Below are 17,137 nucleotides of genomic sequence, written 5' to 3'. Positions count from 1 at the left end.
CAATGAATGCTACTTTATTTTTGAATGTTAGAGCAATGGTGATTGATCAACTCCATGCGATATAATTATCACCATAAAAGATCTTAGAAACGAGTAATGCACCTTGATTATCACTTGGATGCAAGTAGTATGGACTGGATGAATTATCCGAAGGGTTGATCATGCGATGAGAAGTATGAGAGCTGGTAGAATTTTCAGTAGAAGTCATTTCTGGAATTTCTCCAAGAAATGCAAGAAAATAAAATTTGCAAAACAAAATCTTTCCTTATAAAGACCAGAGACAAGGCCAATTCAATATTCACTTGGGGTATGCAACTCGATACAAGAACAATGTTGAGAAGTGTCTTTCATTTTGTAGAAAAATTGAATGCTAAACCATCATCTTCTCTATTCAGCTTTAGACCGCTGTGAATATTCGCACTGAACATAATTTGGAGTTGCAGGCATGGCTAATGCAAAGGCTATGGAGAGATTGCTAAAGAGAAGAAAAACATAGCTCCCATGGTTTTCTTGAAACTGAAAAAAAAAAAAAAAAAATGCAGAAGGCAAGTGTAGCTCTGATACCATGTCAAGTTTTACATGAATTGAAAAATATTTTTCTATATCTCAACTATAGAGTACATGATTGTATTTATACAATACAAGAATCAAGAAGTAAGAAGCTAATTAACTTAACTAACTATAACCACACTAACTAACTCATCTTCTCCTCTTCTAATTTAACATGTGTAGCCTTGGATTTCAGCTCAAGTTGTTCAATCCTTGACGCAATATTCCAACATTTACCCCTTATTTTAACCATGTTTAAATTCAAACTTCGTTTTCATTAACTATTTTGGTTTGCATCAATCAATTCAGCATATTTGGTTTTATCCATCCGGTCAACTGATCAAGCTAGGAAAATTCAACATATTTTTTAAAATTTTGTATCCTGGCCACTCGTGCAAGACCTGTCCCACGTGATGAGTATGTAATAGGCACCATGTATATGATTGGGGTGTTATCCCCCGTCCACCCATGCTAAGGGTGGGATAGATGCCTAGCACCCCTCTTTGCTTGCTAGTTAGCTTAATCACGCGTGAAATAATTAAGCAGCAGTACTGTATGTGGCAGCTGTTCAGCCAAGTCCTACTCTCTTTAAAGCTCAAAATTTCATTTCTATGCATGCTATTCACTCCCAGCTTAGCTCTCAAACTAATTAACTTGCCAAAAGATCAAACTATAGATATACAGCTGATCAAATGGAAGTAAAAGCCTTTTCGCTCTCCCCCTTGTGTTCCCTTGGAAGAAGCACTCGTCCTGATGAGGTCTTCTTGGGATGGCAAGTGGGAGGTAGAAGGAGATCAATTAGCAATCAGTTAGAGCAATCTAAGCTTCCCCATGTCGTTTCTACTGTCTCCAAGTTCAAAGGGTTGCAGGCTGATCCTGAACGCCGATCCGCCCATTATCATCCTAGCATTTGGGACCCCAAGCTCATCGACTCATTCACCACACCCTTTTCTGTAAGTCCAGCCCCCTAGCTTACTGTCGCATTATCTTCATGTGCACGTCTTTTGTAACGGTGTTTGAGACCTTACTTTGATATATCAAAAGTATTACCTTAATTCCAAAGTCGTTGCAACCTCCGAAACTCAAAATTTAGTGTTTACTAATCAAGAAAACATTATAATTGGTTAACCTGGATTGGTGGCCTTTCTTATATTGTGTGAACTTTATTAATATATAGTTAGCTTTGTCTGTTGCAGTATGAGCTCTATGCCATTCAACTAGAAAATTTGAAGGAAAAAACTAGAAGGTTATTGAATTCCTCTGAAGACCACTCAGCCCTATTAAAGCTGGTTGATTCCATGCAGCGTTTGGGAGTGGACTACCATTTTGAAGAAGAGATCAAGGGGATTATGGAACTTGTTCATTCCAGTGTAATCACCGGGGACGATGATCTTTACACTACTGCGTTGCGATTTCGCCTTCAACGACAATATGGTTATCCTGTTAGCTCAGGTGGGTTGTACATCAAATTTCATATTTCGGTCGGAGAAATACTATTGCACAAGCTCTTGGAAGTTTTATTAAATTACGCTTCACTTTCTAAAGTAAATTGTACCGGTTTAGTTATATATACTCTTTATCCTGTTTTCTTTTTTTCTTTTTTTTTTTTCAAAAACCGCCATGGATTTTCAAACAGTTTGACCCTTGGATGATTTTGAAACATGCTTGCAGACGTGTTTGACAAATTCAGAAACAAGGATGGTGGATTCATGGACAGCTTAAGCCATGACTTGAAGGGCATTTTGAGTTTATATGAAGCTTCCTACCTTGGAATGCCTGGGGAAGATGATAGCTTAGAAGAAGCAAAAAAATTCAGCATTAAATATCTAAAATCGGCTGTGGAGAATTTGGAGTGTGATAGTATTATAGCAAAACAAGTGCAACTGTCACTGGAAATTCCTCTACACTGGAAGATGCCCAGGCTAGAGGCGCGAAACTTCATTGACATCTACCAAAGGGATGACACAAGGAGTTCAGTTTTGCTAGAATTCGCCATATTGGATTACAATATTGTGCAGTCTGTGTATCAGAAAGAGCTGAAGGAGTTATCTAGGTAAGTTTCACCAATTTCTAAATCCAAAAGTTGAAGAAAAATAATACTGTTTAAATTAATTGGGTAAATTAATTGAGAGTTAATATAGAATGAAACTAGATTAATCAATACTGAGTTATGGTTAGTTCTAGCTAGATTTGATGATGAATGATGGATCAGGTGGTGGAGGGACTTGGGCTTTAAAGAGAAGCTGAGCTTTTCCCGGGACAGATTGATGGAAAATTACTTGTGGGCAGTTGGGATTTGTTTGGAGCCTCATATGTCCAAATGCAGAAAAGCCCTCACTAGAATGGTTTGCATATTATCGGCAATTGACGATGTTTACGACATATATGGATCGCTGGATGAACTTGTTCGCTTTACAAATGCTGTGGATCGGTATGTATTTATCACATGATCTGATAATAAACTGCAGATTGCAATTAGTTTTGATCAAAATTCAAACAATATGTATAGATCTACATATATATATATGGAATCAGCTAATCATCTTGAAGCTAACCTGCTAAATTTCCTGATTACTATGCGTGGGTGAAAATTAAATTCAGGTGGGAGATAGAAGCAATGGAGGGGCTGCCAGAGTACATGAAGATATGCTACTTGGCCACGTTTAACTTTGGGAATGAAATGGTCTATGATGCCCTAAAAGATTATGGTCTAAACATTCAACCCTACATCAAGGAAGAGGTAATTAAGCTCAGGCTTGCATATATACAACCAACGGATCTTCTTCTTTTTTTCTTTTCTGTCTTCTCTTTCTTAATTATTTACTTTCACGGGGTTAATTTGGTGAGTCTCCTTGGCAAATACAGTACATTAAATTTGTTGGAAGAGTTAATCAATGGTAGCAGCCGACCTTCATATATGTGAGTGGGGGAAAGTATTCCAATTTAAATTTTTAATAAATTAAGGAGATGCTTCCACTAAAAGATATTCAGTTCTAACTTTTTGGTACGTTTGTCCCCATTCTTAATTTCGACAGTAGGAAGGCAATTGGGCACCTGAAAACAAATGTCAATGAACATGGCAGCTTGCATATTTCAAACAATCAAACATTTATTTTTTAGCATGACAGACTTTCCTGCCTTAAACCTCCTCTGCATTTTGTCAGCATATACTAATACTTGCCTGTGATTCACATTTTTAAATTTATTATTATTATTTTTTAAAAAAAAGAACAGTTCAAAGAACGTTATAAACATTATTTTAATTTTTTTTTACATTTTAATTTTTTTTTTTGTTTTTAAGAAAAAAAATTAGGGAGCTAAGACAATGTGTAAAAGTTATAAAAATTTGTATAAATTAATAAATAAGATTGAAGAAAAAAAAAAGGTGATTAGTATGAAAATTGCCTAAACTTTTCTTAAATTATAGAAGAGATATGTGGAAAAAGTGAATCGGCATTGGCACTCTAAAAAGTACTACTCAAACTCCCATTTAATTTTCATATTTACGACAATTTTACTTATTGACTTTGAATTCGAAAGTGAAAAAACAAAACAAGAGAAGACACATTTAACATTTATTGAAAAAATTAAGTCTCTCATGATTACCCTGAAATAGATAACATTTCTCTTTTTACAATAGCAAATATTTATTTTCAACTATGCATTGAGCTATTTCTTATCAATTAATTAACTTATGCTGAACAAATTAACATTTTGCAGTGGTCAAATCTGTGTAGAGCCTATTTAGTGGAGGCAAGGTGGTTTTACAATGGGTACAAGCCCACAGTGAGAGAGTACTTAAGCAATGCATGGACTTCGGTGGGTGGTCCTATAGCCATGGTCCATGCCCGTTTCCTACAGGGTTGCACCCCGACAAAGGATTTTCTCCATGCCTGCGATCGCGCCTCTGACCTAATCTATTGGTCCTCTCTCATCACTCGCCTCTCCGATGATTTGGGAACTTCTAAGGTACTTGGTTATTATTATTATTGCAATAGTGCTCAGTCCTACTGCTAGCTGATGGAATTCGAATTTGAATATTCATTATTTAAGACACAAATATCAAATATTTTTGAAGGATATGCTAATTAAAGGATTATACTTAAAAGAAATTCTCCCTTTAGTATCATCTTTCAAAAAATAACTATCATGATTACTCCAAAATACTCATTTAATTATTCACAACTATCCAAAATGCTTTTACCATAATGTCAAATTTATCATTATAAATACTCATAATTAATTATGATTTAAAATGTCCTAAAATACGCTTATAACTTTCTACAACTATTTGAAAATGTTCTTATACTATTAAATATTTTATAGTTTTGTTTATAATTTTTTTAAATAAAATTTAAAAATAGAGAGCCTTGGAGCCCGCACATAGTGCCTATCCATGGATAATTATTATTAAATTAAAATATATATTTTTTATTTAGCCGACTCCACTTAGTGGGACTAAGGCTTGATTTTGTTTGTATATTTATTTTTTTATTCTTTTCAGGGAAAAGTACAGGGTATCTATCAATCTAAATAATATTAATTAATTAGAGAAAAATAAAAAATAAACACTAGTGAGTATGATCACAGCCTATTGATCTTAGAATTTTAAAATCAATTAATTCTATGCTTGGAAAGTATTTGGATTTAAATTTGTATTGAATTTATATAAAATAGATAATAAAATTATATTAAAATTTGTCCAAATCCATTCAAATTCAAATATAACATATGAAATTCATGCTCCCAATTATAGCATAAGAGAATTGAGTATTATTCCTACGAACTAAGTATAAAGTGTGCATGCATGGCAAAAGATTCCAATAAATTAGAATATCATCTCTTATATTTTCATATGTTCATTTTTTTTTTTTTTACTTTCTAATATGTTGAAGGATGAGATAATGAGAGGAGATGTATTAAAATCCATCCAATGCTACATGATGGAGGAAGGCATAACAGAAGAAGAGGCACGAGAACGTGTGAAAGCCCTAATACACCACTCATGGAAGAAGATGAATAAGGAGATCACTGCAAAAACCTCTCTCCCGAAAGTCACGATGAAACTTTCCCTAAACATGGCACGAACTGCACAATGCATCTTTCAACATGGAGACGGCATCGGTACATCCAATGGAGTCACCAAAGATCGCCTGATCTCCTTAATTGTCAAGCCCATCCAAACAAACCTCAATCCCTAAATTAACCTTAAATGTCAAAGTTTGCTAAGTTCAAACTACAAAAATATATATATATATATATATATATATATATATATACCATTAATAATTGATTAATTAAGGCGACAATAAATAACATATAATATTTGTTCTCCTTTATTATTTTTCTAGAGGGTAGATCTGTCATTTCAGAAAATGTACATTGTAAATTGGAGGCTAGCTAGCTAGCTCCTAGCTGTAAAGTGAGGTAGCTAGAGGGGATCGAGGAGCGATGGTAATTTCATCCATTAAAAATAAGAAAATTGTACCTTGAAAGAGATGAGATGAGTTTATAAATCAAGGATGGCCTTTGTGGCGTGCGTCTTCTTCCTCAGCCTTAGCGGCCCTGGCGGAGACGTGAAACACGAGGCTGGAGAGAGCATGAAAGAAGCACGAGATGCCTCCGTAAGACAGGAAATGGCGTGCTGCGAAACCCATGTCGCACTCAGCACTTGATCCTTGGTTGTGTAATGCGCCAGCCACAAGCAATCCCCCTCCTATCACCACTATTATCCTGCATTTAATTAAATACTTAATGATTTAATCATGATTCACATCATATAACACATGTACCAAGGCTTTCTCACAATTATTCGTATAAACTCACGGCTGCCAGAATTAACTAAAATAGTTTTGAATTTATATATATATATATATACCAAGAGGCTAAGAGGCCTGCGGCTGCACACAGCCTGCTGGGTGATGCTTCCAGGCACTCCTCCTGAGAACGAATGCAGACGCACCCACCAAAGAAGTTGGCGAAATGGGCCAGGGTGAGAAGGCCCGCTGCACCCAAGCCCATCAGGAAAGCTTCATGGCTGGGCTTTTTTCTACACTCGAATATGAACACACCCACATGCTTCACCTGATCAAATATATATAATAAATTAATTAATTCCAACTTATATTAATTATATTACTCAAATGAAGTAGTAACATTAATTGACATATATGTGTGTGTGTGTGTGTGTGTGTGTGTGTGAGAGAGAGAGAGAGAGAGAGAGAGCCTTGTCTTGAGCAGTCTGAGCTTGGAGGCCTAGATATCCTGCTCCTGCGTCAATGGCAGCGATCAACACACAAATAAGAACTACACTTGCTTTGCCCATGTGCCTCTCTCTCTCTCTCTCACACACACACACACACAGAGCCAGCGGAGATGGAGAGTGTGTTGAGTGGAAAGCTTTTAGGGAGGATGAACGTGTGGGAATATATAGAAGACTCGAAGAGAGTAAAGTAGAGACTGTGAGTGGGAATTAGCTGGGAGGACGAGCAGGGAAAGCCCCTTTTGTCAACGCGCCCTGATTCAAATTTCTGTTCTTTTTCTCTTTTCTAGCGCTTTTGTGTCTCTTTCCTTCGTTTTCTTGATTTACCTTGGATACCTGTAAATGATACGATGGATGGGGTCCAACTCCAAGCAAAGTAGCCGACTAGCCAAGTCTAGGCTGGCTAGTGATAAGATCCTAAGATTTTGCTTTAAAAAAAATTGAGGGAAAAATAAAAAGCTCAAAAAACATGTAATTTTCTTCAAAATTTATAAAATGAAAAAGAAAAAGAAAAAGAAAAAGAAAAGAACCTCTCTTTAAGGAGTTTTTTTCCTTTTTAATTTTATTATTTAATAAAATATTAAATAATAATTTGTTTTGAAAAAAAATTTTCATTTTAAGGCTTACGTAATCTCATAGGATAGTGGTACGAGTTTTAAACGAATCTCGCCGAATGGTCCTGGAGATTTAAACGGGAAGGGGACTCGCATGGTCGCTAAATCTCGTAGACCAACTTGCGAGATTTGCATGGACATTTACGTGCACGTTGCGTACTTGCTGGCGATCTCTGCTGCTACTTCGTTTGTTTCGTCTTTGACGGGGGATAGCAATGTTAAGAGGGCGCAGGTGTTGTTGCCACAAGCGGAGGCGGGGGCGTCGTAGCAATTGGAGCAGGCGAGGGAGTGGAGGAAGGCGCAGAGGGAGGAGTTGCAGGGGACGTGGCGGTAGGTGGAGGACCGGTAGCTTTTCTGGCAGTCCACCCAATGAGAAGGGCAGTTCCTGTTTGCAAAGAAAGTGCAGAAGAGGAGGCAGAGAAGAAGAAGAAGAAGAAGAAGAATGAAATTATAAAATAAAAAAAAAAGTTAAAAAAAAGATATATGAAAACTTTGTTTATCTCTCTGCACAGTAATAAAAATCAAATGGTTTCAGTTCATCTGTTTTGAAAAGCACAAAAATTGTTTTCAATTGAGCAACGATCGGTTTAAAAATTCAAAAACTCGAAAAAGATCCAAATCAAATTAAAGAAATTCACCTTGCTATGCTTATGTATTGTTCACGGAGATAAGTTAAACTGGGGGAAAAAGTTTAAAAGATACCTCACGCACACTTGTACTGAAAGAGGTGACATTTTGATTCTATGAGTATGTCTACTCCAAAAGAAGGCCCTTCTAGATAAAATACAATCCTTTTAGGCACCTTTGACAAGGAGAATGTGGCTTACAACTTCTCCTAACTCTCCTTTGATACAAAAGTTCTGCACAGGGTAACTGGTGTTAAAATACTTATCTTTCTTCGAAAAATAGACTCTGGAACTACAATAGAGAAACAAAATCTGCCACCTTCCAATGTCCAGTGCCAACCCCGACATGCTCCACACCTTCGTGCCTTTTCCCCGCATTGATTTGAGGTAATCATTTGACCAAGCATGTAGTGTCCATTGATCCTATTTCAACAATACAATGAGTCAAGCATTTCAACAAACAGATGGTAGGCAGCACATTTTAACACTTTTAATGATTTTGTTCCCTTATGATTTCATACTCAAAATGGGGAAAAGAAAAAATCAAACGAGATAGGGAGAGATAAGGGATAGACCTGAGTAGTTAGCCGCATGCACGCTAGATTGCCAGAGATCCATCATCCATTTTTGGGTGATTTCAGGCTTGCGTGAAATGAAAGCCCAGAGCGCTTGTGAATGTCGTGGGTCTTCGGCGAGACCCCGAAGCACTTAATGCCGGAAAAACAGAGAAGGAATAATTTTTTTCAAACAAAGTAAGCAACATGGAGCAGCCACTTCCAAACGAAGTAGCAGCACAGATCGCCGGCGAATACGCAACATGCAAGTAAAGTGCATACAAATATGGCAGATTGGTCCTACAAGATTTAGCTGTCGTCAGCACACAAATCTCCTTACCGTTTAAATCTCGCAGGTCCTACGAGATTTGTTTAAAACTCCATCTTGCGAGATTATTAAGCCTTAAAATGAGAATTTTTTATTATTTAATATTTTATTAAATAATGAAATTAAAAAGATTTGTTTAAAACTCCATCTTGCGAGATTATTAAGCCTTAAAATGAGAATTTTTTATTATTTAATATTTTATTAAATAATGAAATTAAAAAGGAAAAAAACTCTCTTTAACGCTTTAAAATTTTCATTTATCATTTATTGAAGTTTTAAAAATGACACAAATCTCCCTTAAAATTTGTCAAATAGACATAAACATTCCTTAAAAGATGACTTGGAAAATATAAGGAAACATTTGTGTTTTTTTTTTTTCTTTTTTTGATAAATTTTAGGAAAGGTATTTGGAATTTTTTAAATTTCAGGAAAGATTTCTCAAATTTTTGAACCTTTAGGAGATATCAATGTCTTTTTTTCGAACTTTAAGGGAGGTAAATATCTTTTCACCAAAAGAAAAATAGTAAGAAAAACCATGGTTAGTTATTTCAAGAAAATTTGTCTCTAAATTAATCAAAAGTTATGAATTATGTTATTACTTAGATAAAAAAAATCTTAAAGTTCTATCTATATAGTGTGCGAAACCTTAGTCCTATTAGAAATACAAATATCCCAATCCAAGTTCTTCATGAACTTAATTCTAATTGATTTGGGAATCCCTACACATTAAGGGTCTATTTGGTCAAAAATTTTGCTTGAGAAAAGGAAAAAAAGAATAATAAGGAGAAAAAATATCTTTTTATTGTGTTTTCCATCTATAAGAAATACTACTAAAAGTAAAAGTTTGATTTAATACAATTAAAAATTAAGAAAATCAAATATTAATGATTTGTAAAATCAAAAGACTACAACCAAAAATGATATTTTAGGAGGAAAACTTTTGCTCCTAAATATGTAATTTCCACTGCGTTCTTAGGTGTGTGAATTTTTTCAAGTATAAGTTCACCTAAAGAAATCAATTCCCGGATCCTATGGAACCTTACATTTATATATTTGGTTCTAGTATGATACACTTGATTCTTTGCCAAATAGATGATATTCTAACTGTCACAACGCATATCTACCTTACTGTATGCCCAACTCCTTAACTAAACCAGTAAGCGATATCACTTCCTTTGCAGTTTCCGCAACTGCCATGTATTCAGACTCAGTTGTAGACAATGCCACTAAGGATTGTACCATGGACCTCTAACAACTATGTCCTCCCACAAGGGTGAATACATACCCCGTTGTAGATCTTCTGTCATCCATATCTCCTGCATAATCAGCGTCAACAAACCCCACAACTGATAGATTACTATATTGCTTAACGAACATAATGTCATAATTAGAAGTACACTATAAGTATCTATAAATCCATTTAACGACTTCCCAATGATGTCTACCTGGTTAGAAAGAAACTTACTCACTACACTTATAGCATGTGCCAAGTCTGGTTTGGTACACACCATAATATACATTAAACTCCCAACAACATTAGCATAGGAGACTTTTGACATGTCCCAGATTTCATCATCCGTCATTGGGCATTTAGCGGTCAAAAATTTAAAGTGATTCGCTAGAGGTGTACATACCATTTTTGCTTCAGCCATGCTAAATCTTTCTATTGGTAATTTCGCTCAACTTGAACACATGCAATAGAAGCACACAATCAAAACACGAACACCAACAATCACTAGTTCAATCACTCGATGATTAAATATACTAAAGAAGCAAGCAATCAATAAGAAGAAGAAGTAAAACCAAAACTAGAACACACAAGATTTATGTGGTTTGGCAATAGCCTACGTTCACGAGAGCAGCATGTTAGTTTTCACTTGATCAATGAAGCTTACAAGCCTTATAAAGCTTGAACCAAGCTTAATCCCATCTAGGCTTACATAATATTGTGTATATAACAATCTAATGCATACAAAGAGTTCTAGTATATCTAAACTACATCTGTATCTATCCCCTCGAAAAAATCCTCCAAATAAGCCTAATCTACAAGCCCCTAATTTGAAAATACGTAATTTGCACCGACAGAAACCATCAACGATTTGACCAAACTATCGACGGTTTGAAGCAGAAGAAAACTCTTTGTTGCTACTATTTAAAATCGTCAATGGTTAGGCCCCATTTGCCCTCTGTGACTGCACCTTGCTTCTGTCCCTTTGTCCCTTATGTCACGTAACTTTATCCAATACATATGATCCGTTCTGAATATGAGTCATATCCCCAACACTCTCCACCTTGGTGAATATTCACCCCCTTAGAAATCTGAAAGCATAACTGCTACTCAACTCATGCCTGTAGATTGGGACCCGCCTCCCCTTAAACACTTGGAGACGTAAACCAAGTCCACGCCACGCTTGAACTTGACTGTGGTAAGAAGAACTCCACCTAAATGAACAACCAGCTCCTTGAACGATCCTTTGAACAACAATACTACCTTGGAAGTCTCCACCTCTATTAAGAACTCTGCTCCAGTTGTAACCAATGCACCCTGAGACTGTACCTCATACTTCCAACAATTAAGCCTTCCCACAATGTACCTCGTTGCATGCCTTCTGTCATCTAAGTCCCCTGTGTAGCCTCCATCTGTGAACCTCACAGCTTACTAAACCCTCTGTTGCCCGCCGAAGTACTCAACTACACTCGCATAGGAAACCTTCCACACGAGCCAAACATCATCATCCATCCTCAAGTATTAAGCGGTAAACTGTTTACTTAGATTCAACAAGGATGTACCGGTGACCGGTTTAACATCAACCATGCTAAACCTCACCAACACGTGATCCCCAAAACCAACCTTGAGATAACCACAATCTCTATGTAGTTTTTTCCATATAGCCGCCTTGAGATAACATGTAGAGAGCCGAACCAGGAAAATAAGGAAATTAAATAGGAAAGGAAAAAGGGGATTTTTAGTAGGCTTCATCGATGAACACCAGGCTTTCGTTGATGAAGGCCCTTCTAAGGTTCGTCACTGAAATTCGGAGCTTTGTCGATGAAGAGATCCAGAACGTCCAAAAAATATCAGATTTAGGGTTCGTCGACGAGGCCCTTCCTTCATCGACAAATGAATTTGTGTGGCTCGTCGATGAAGGCGCCATTTATCTATGAATTTGACCTGGTCAAGGGGTTTATAAATAGAAATTTTGTTTGCTTTTTCATTAAGAAACATAATTTCTCTCTCTCACTCACTCACTCTCTCTCTCTCTCTCTCTAACCCACGCCCACACTCTCTCTCTTTACGATTTATGGCCACTCGTTACCAAATTCAATGATCGGAAGTTACTATGAGGGTTTAGGGGAGATTCTCTACAAGTCTAGCGAAATAGATTTTTGATATGAGCTTTTCGGGCATTACTCCAAAAATTAGGGTAAGTAGGTTATTTTAAGGCTTTATGGTTGTTGTGAACTATAAGAAGGCCTAGGAAATGATTAATGGTTGCTGATCTAGAGTTTGTGTTGATTTATTTGGGAAAAATGTGGTTTCGCGATTTTGAACTGCAAATGCCGTAGGGCATGGAGTTTGGGGTTCTAGTGGGTTTTCTTGTAAACCAGGTAAAGGGATTTGTTTTACATCAGTTACTTTTGAAATATGAATCGGTTAAACTGTATTTCATGGTTTCAATAAAATTAGGGTTTTGGGGTTTAGTCTCCATTTTTCTTTAAACTTATATATTCTTATTATATTAAAGGTTGGAGATGCTTGAACCCTTGTTTTTGAATTAAATGATATTTACCGAACCATATATTATATTATAGCATATATAATCAAATGAGTATGACATGAGATGGTAATGGTGAATGAACTGAACTAGTGAAATATCTGTATGAGATATGGGAACTGGAGTTCCAAATTATTTTCAGGAATTGTGGAAAATGAGATGCCGGTTTAAGACCGAGGGCTGTGAATGTCTGGTAATGCTGATGAATGAATGAGTTTGTGAAAAATACTAGAATTGCTTAAATGCTTTATTGAATGGAAATAGGTTACTGTGCTTTTGTTATAAATTGTATATATGATGTATAAACCACCCGAGGAACTGATTACTATGGAAGCACGATACCATTGCTAGTGGGTGATACAGTGCAACCATGCCTAATTGGTAAGGCTGGGTATCTGAAAAGTTGATTGGTCACTGGCTTTGGTGTTTGATCCAGGGTGGGATTGACCAAAACAGACTTGTAACATTGAAGTGATTAGACTGGTGGGCTGCTAGAACTAGATTGGGTCTACGGACCACACAACTTGTACCATGGGGGAAGTAAATGGTGTTTGTGTGGTGTTCCTAGGCAGGGAGGAGTTTGATATGTATATACATGATTTAAAAATACAATGGGCAGAGTTATAGCTTTGAGTACCAAGCCGAGGGATTTTACAGTGTATGAGCTTGTATCCTATCCCAACCTCGTGAACTCTCGCTTGTAATAAGCCACACTATCTTTTGTAGGAATTATATATATATCTTCTATATTATAGGGTTGAGAATGTTTTAATTGCGTAATTCATTTCAGTTAAACTTACTATTGTTTTCTAATGGAATTAACTCATATGATCACACACTGATGTAGTTAGACCCACCTTATAGAGAAGTGTCTCATCCCAATATACAAATCTTGTTTCAAGTTCTACAGGAAACTAGACCTAGCGTTCTAGTGGGTTCTGGAGCGTAGTGTTGTCCTTTTTTGTAAGTACTCGTGTAAGTACTGGACTATGGTTAGGTTATCTTTTTGGGGTTGTAATAGAAACATTGGAAGTGTTTATGTAATAGTAATGACTTAGAACTCTGGTATGGTATTTTGAAGATTGAAACTTTTCCACTGCTTTATTGTATGTTGTTTATAGATAGGCCAACCGTGAACTCTTCGAGGTTGGACCCTCTTATTAATGGTATCAAAGAGTATTTTATTTTATGTTATGTTTTCTAGCACTCTGGGTCCACGTGGTGGGTTAGGGCATTACAGTTATTATCAGATCTAACTAGGTTGTTAGGTCTTGTAGACTTGGTTCGATGAGGTTAAGAGGTCATACCATAGTATAGGAAGATAGGAACGGGTAGAATAGGAATGTTGAGTTTTGCTTCGTAAGCCTAGAGATAGAAATCCATTAGAAGACTTCTATGTTTTTCTAGATCAGTCGACGGGTTCATAAAATCACGACAATCCATTGATGATTTTGTTTCCGAGTAGAGGGACGAAACTTGAGCTAGAATTAAAGTATTAAGCTAGTAGAGTACGTCGTCATTAGGGACAATAGGTTATTTAAGTAAGTCTTATGGTATTATAATAGTAGCAGATATATTAGGTACTAAGATTCAAAACAGTTTTCTTAATTATCTCTTCAGGATGGAGTTCAGGGATAATACTGCCAACACTAGAGGCAGTAGCAGCGAGGGAGCTGCCCATAAGGGTGGTAGTGACTCTATAGTAGTGTTTCGGGACTTTGCCCAGAAGTTTATAGTGGAAGTTATGCGGAATGCTAGGAGGCAAGACCATCCCACGGCTGAGCTAGGAGGTTCCATCGATCAGCTTACTCCGATTGAAGCCTCCTGCCTTTGCAAGGAGTACAGACCCAATTCGAGCAGAGAATTGGATTCGAGAGATCGAGAAGATCTTAACTGTTCTCTGTTACATTGACAAGCAGAAGGTGCTCTATGCGACATTCAAGTTGATTGGAGAAGCTAAGAAATGGTGGGAATCAGTGAAGCTACTTGAGGCACATAGATTAGTGCCGGTGGTGATGACATGGGGCCATTTTAGAAAGGTGTTCTTTAAGCTGTACTTTCCAGCCACGGTCAGGAATGCGAAGATGGAGGAGTTTATGATCCCAATTAAGGGGCAGCTGATGGTGTAGCAATACGCCGCTAGATTCATGGAGCTGTCTTGCTTTGCTCCGTTTATGGTACCAGATAAGGCGTAGAAAGCTTGGAAGTTTGAGAGGGGTTTGAAAAAGGAGATCTTGAAGCAGACAGCAATACTACAGATTCAGGACTTTGCTACACTATTGGATAAGGCCACCGTGGCAGAGGAGGGCCTACATGAGGATACAAAGGTTCAGATTCCGAAGAAGAGGTCAACACCTTTCAGTTTGTATTCAGGTGCAAGGCAGGGTTCTTGGAGGAAGTATGGGCACGGTAGAGGCCAACATTAGGATACGAGTGCTAGGGCACTTCAGGGCACCACATCACACCCTATTTGCCCTAGGTGTCGCAAGTGGCATTCATGAGAATGCAAGGTCAGACCAAGTGACTACTACTAGTGTGGTCATCCCGAATATAAGATGCGAGAGTGTCATGCGCCGTCAAATTTCCCACCTTCATAGCAGCAACATCGGGGTGGTAGCCAGGTACCACATGTCACGCCCCGAACCCGAAGATGGGATCCAAGGTGTGATTTAGTAACCTAAGCTGTCCTTGTATCATACAACATCCGTGATATTACACAATATAAGGGTTCGACCCCGTAGGGTTCACGTATACGCTCTCCATCATCACATACACAATATATACGTAGCGAAAAAATTCAACCTAATACATTCATAAAATCATACCAGAGTCTATACAACATTAGGATCTAGTAACATAACACAAAACATAATCCTAGGGTATCTACATAACCCAAAACGACAACCCGACCATAGTACAGTACATAAACAAGTACTAGATAGCTAACTAATAACCACGCTCCCAAAAGGTTAGGACGCTAGTGTTGGCTACTCGAAAGACCTGAAAAATATTTGTATGATAGGGGTGAGACACCTCTCAGTAAGGGAGAAACATGTTATATTAGTGTATGGCACATGAGTGTTATTTCAATAGTAAAACATAAACATTTCACAATTCCAGTGTTTTCATAAAAACAATTCCAGTATACATTTCAAGAAGCACCTCGATCTAGTATCTTTATACTTTTCGGCCTAAGCCGGCCACACGACATGGCGCCGCTAGTAACCTGGCATAGCCTAAGCCCCATGACGTTCAACCAGTGCAAACATGGTACAAACTCATACCCTTCGGTGACCAACCAGAATCATAGGTGGCATTGCACACCCTCGGCCTCAAGCTGGATATCTGAGCCTACGGTAGTTAACCGACTCAGTCGCCTATGGTATTATTCTAGCATGCCTCATATCTCAGCTTTCGATTGTTAACCAGCACGCTTCGATTGTCCTAGGCCTTCCATTTTATACCGACTCGGCATTTTCACAAAAGCTAGAACATTTTGGAACTCACGTTCCTATATCTTATTTCAATTACTCACAGCCTACAGAAGTTAACCGACATGCTTTTTCACAAAATACATCATTCATAGCCTATTGTAGTTAACCGACACGCTTTTTCACAAAACATATCATTCAATATATATCAACTCATTCCACACTTATTTGGGTAAACAAACAATCTCATATCAGGTATTCCAAAAATAAAATTTAAAACAATCAAAGGTACGGTCATCTCTATATTACAGTTTAACCAAATATATAGTTTTCCAACAGAAACAGAGATGATACCCGAAAACCCCCAATTTCCCAAAAATTGTGAACCCGAAAATCCTGTCATTTCACCCAATAGATTTTCTCAAATAAGTAGCCAAGACATTCGTATAATCGTAAACCATAGTTTTACCGATTTCGATTACAAAATAACTAATATAAATAGAAACCCCTTACCTTTCCTTGAAAATCGAAAGACGAACTATACGACTCCTAAACAGAAAATCGAGTTCCCAAAACCTAAAAATCGAAGAACACAACTTCAATATAATCCTACCTACTACACATCTACTGAACCAAAAATGAAATTGTACCCTTACCTTGGTTTTGGAATAAAACTCAAAAATCCTCGAAACGAAATTCCAATCCGCTATAAACGTAGAGATTCTCCTTTTGATCCATGTGGTAACGTCACATCATTAATTCGGGTAACAAATGGCCGAAACCCTAGAAAGATAGTGCTTTGAGTTCTAGAGAAAGAGAGAGAGAGAGAGGGAGAGAGAGGATTTTTATGTTTCTTAACAATGAAGCAACCAAAATTCAACTTATAGACCTTTGACCCAGCCAGACTCGTTGACAAAGTGGAGAGCTCGTCGACGAGTAGAAGAAGGGAGTTCATCGATGACAAAGTTGCCCTCGTCGACAAGGCTAAGATTTCAGA

At 37.2% G+C, this 17,137-nt stretch overlaps 2 protein-coding genes across 2 annotated transcripts; one reads left to right on the top strand and one right to left on the bottom strand.

Moving 5' to 3' along the window:
- Nucleotides 1–1,166: 1,166 nt before the first annotated feature.
- LOC131149704 (probable terpene synthase 9) lies at nt 1,167–6,246 on the top strand. Its single transcript, XM_058100397.1, has 7 exons — nt 1,167–1,502; nt 1,746–2,001; nt 2,221–2,602; nt 2,762–2,980; nt 3,151–3,289; nt 4,270–4,518; nt 5,445–6,246. The coding sequence occupies exons 1-7, from the start codon at nt 1,242–1,244 to the stop codon at nt 5,748–5,750; spliced, it is 1,812 nt and encodes a 603-aa protein (XP_057956380.1). The 5' UTR covers nt 1,167–1,241; the 3' UTR covers nt 5,751–6,246.
- Nucleotides 5,863–8,979, bottom strand: LOC131149705 (protein VASCULATURE COMPLEXITY AND CONNECTIVITY-like). The gene is made up of 6 exons (XM_058100399.1): nt 8,627–8,979; nt 8,371–8,474; nt 8,128–8,285; nt 6,776–7,810; nt 6,428–6,633; nt 5,863–6,282 (listed from the first exon to the last, which is right to left on the bottom strand). The coding sequence occupies exons 4-6, from the start codon at nt 6,872–6,874 to the stop codon at nt 6,066–6,068; spliced, it is 522 nt and encodes a 173-aa protein (XP_057956382.1). The 5' UTR covers nt 6,875–7,810; nt 8,128–8,285; nt 8,371–8,474; nt 8,627–8,979; the 3' UTR covers nt 5,863–6,065.
- Nucleotides 8,980–17,137: the final 8,158 nt, after the last annotated feature.

Source organism: Malania oleifera, chromosome 2 (assembly GCF_029873635.1).
Source record: "Malania oleifera isolate guangnan ecotype guangnan chromosome 2, ASM2987363v1, whole genome shotgun sequence".
Lineage (NCBI taxonomy): Eukaryota > Viridiplantae > Streptophyta > Magnoliopsida > Santalales > Ximeniaceae > Malania > Malania oleifera.
Note: the sequence above shows the minus strand (reverse complement) of the source record. Positions and strands in the feature narration are given on the sequence as shown.

What these genes read in the sequence shown, in the direction of transcription:
- LOC131149705 (XM_058100399.1), bottom strand. Translation starts at nt 6,874, where the DNA reads ATGGGCAAAGCAAGTGTAGTTCTTATTTGTGTGTTGATCGCTGCCATT. An exon ending in CTCAGACTGCTCAAGACAAG is followed by an intron (nt 6,634 to 6,775) that starts GCTCTCTCTCTC and finishes ATATTTGATCAG; the next exon opens with GTGAAGCATGTGGGTGTGTT. An exon ending in GCAGGCCTCTTAGCCTCTTG is followed by an intron (nt 6,283 to 6,427) that starts GTATATATATAT and finishes AATTAAATGCAG; the next exon opens with GATAATAGTGGTGATAGGAG.
- LOC131149704 (XM_058100397.1), top strand. Translation starts at nt 1,242, where the DNA reads ATGGAAGTAAAAGCCTTTTCGCTCTCCCCCTTGTGTTCCCTTGGAAGA. An exon ending in CATTCACCACACCCTTTTCT is followed by an intron (nt 1,503 to 1,745) that starts GTAAGTCCAGCC and finishes TGTCTGTTGCAG; the next exon opens with TATGAGCTCTATGCCATTCA. An exon ending in AACCCTACATCAAGGAAGAG is followed by an intron (nt 3,290 to 4,269) that starts GTAATTAAGCTC and finishes AACATTTTGCAG; the next exon opens with TGGTCAAATCTGTGTAGAGC.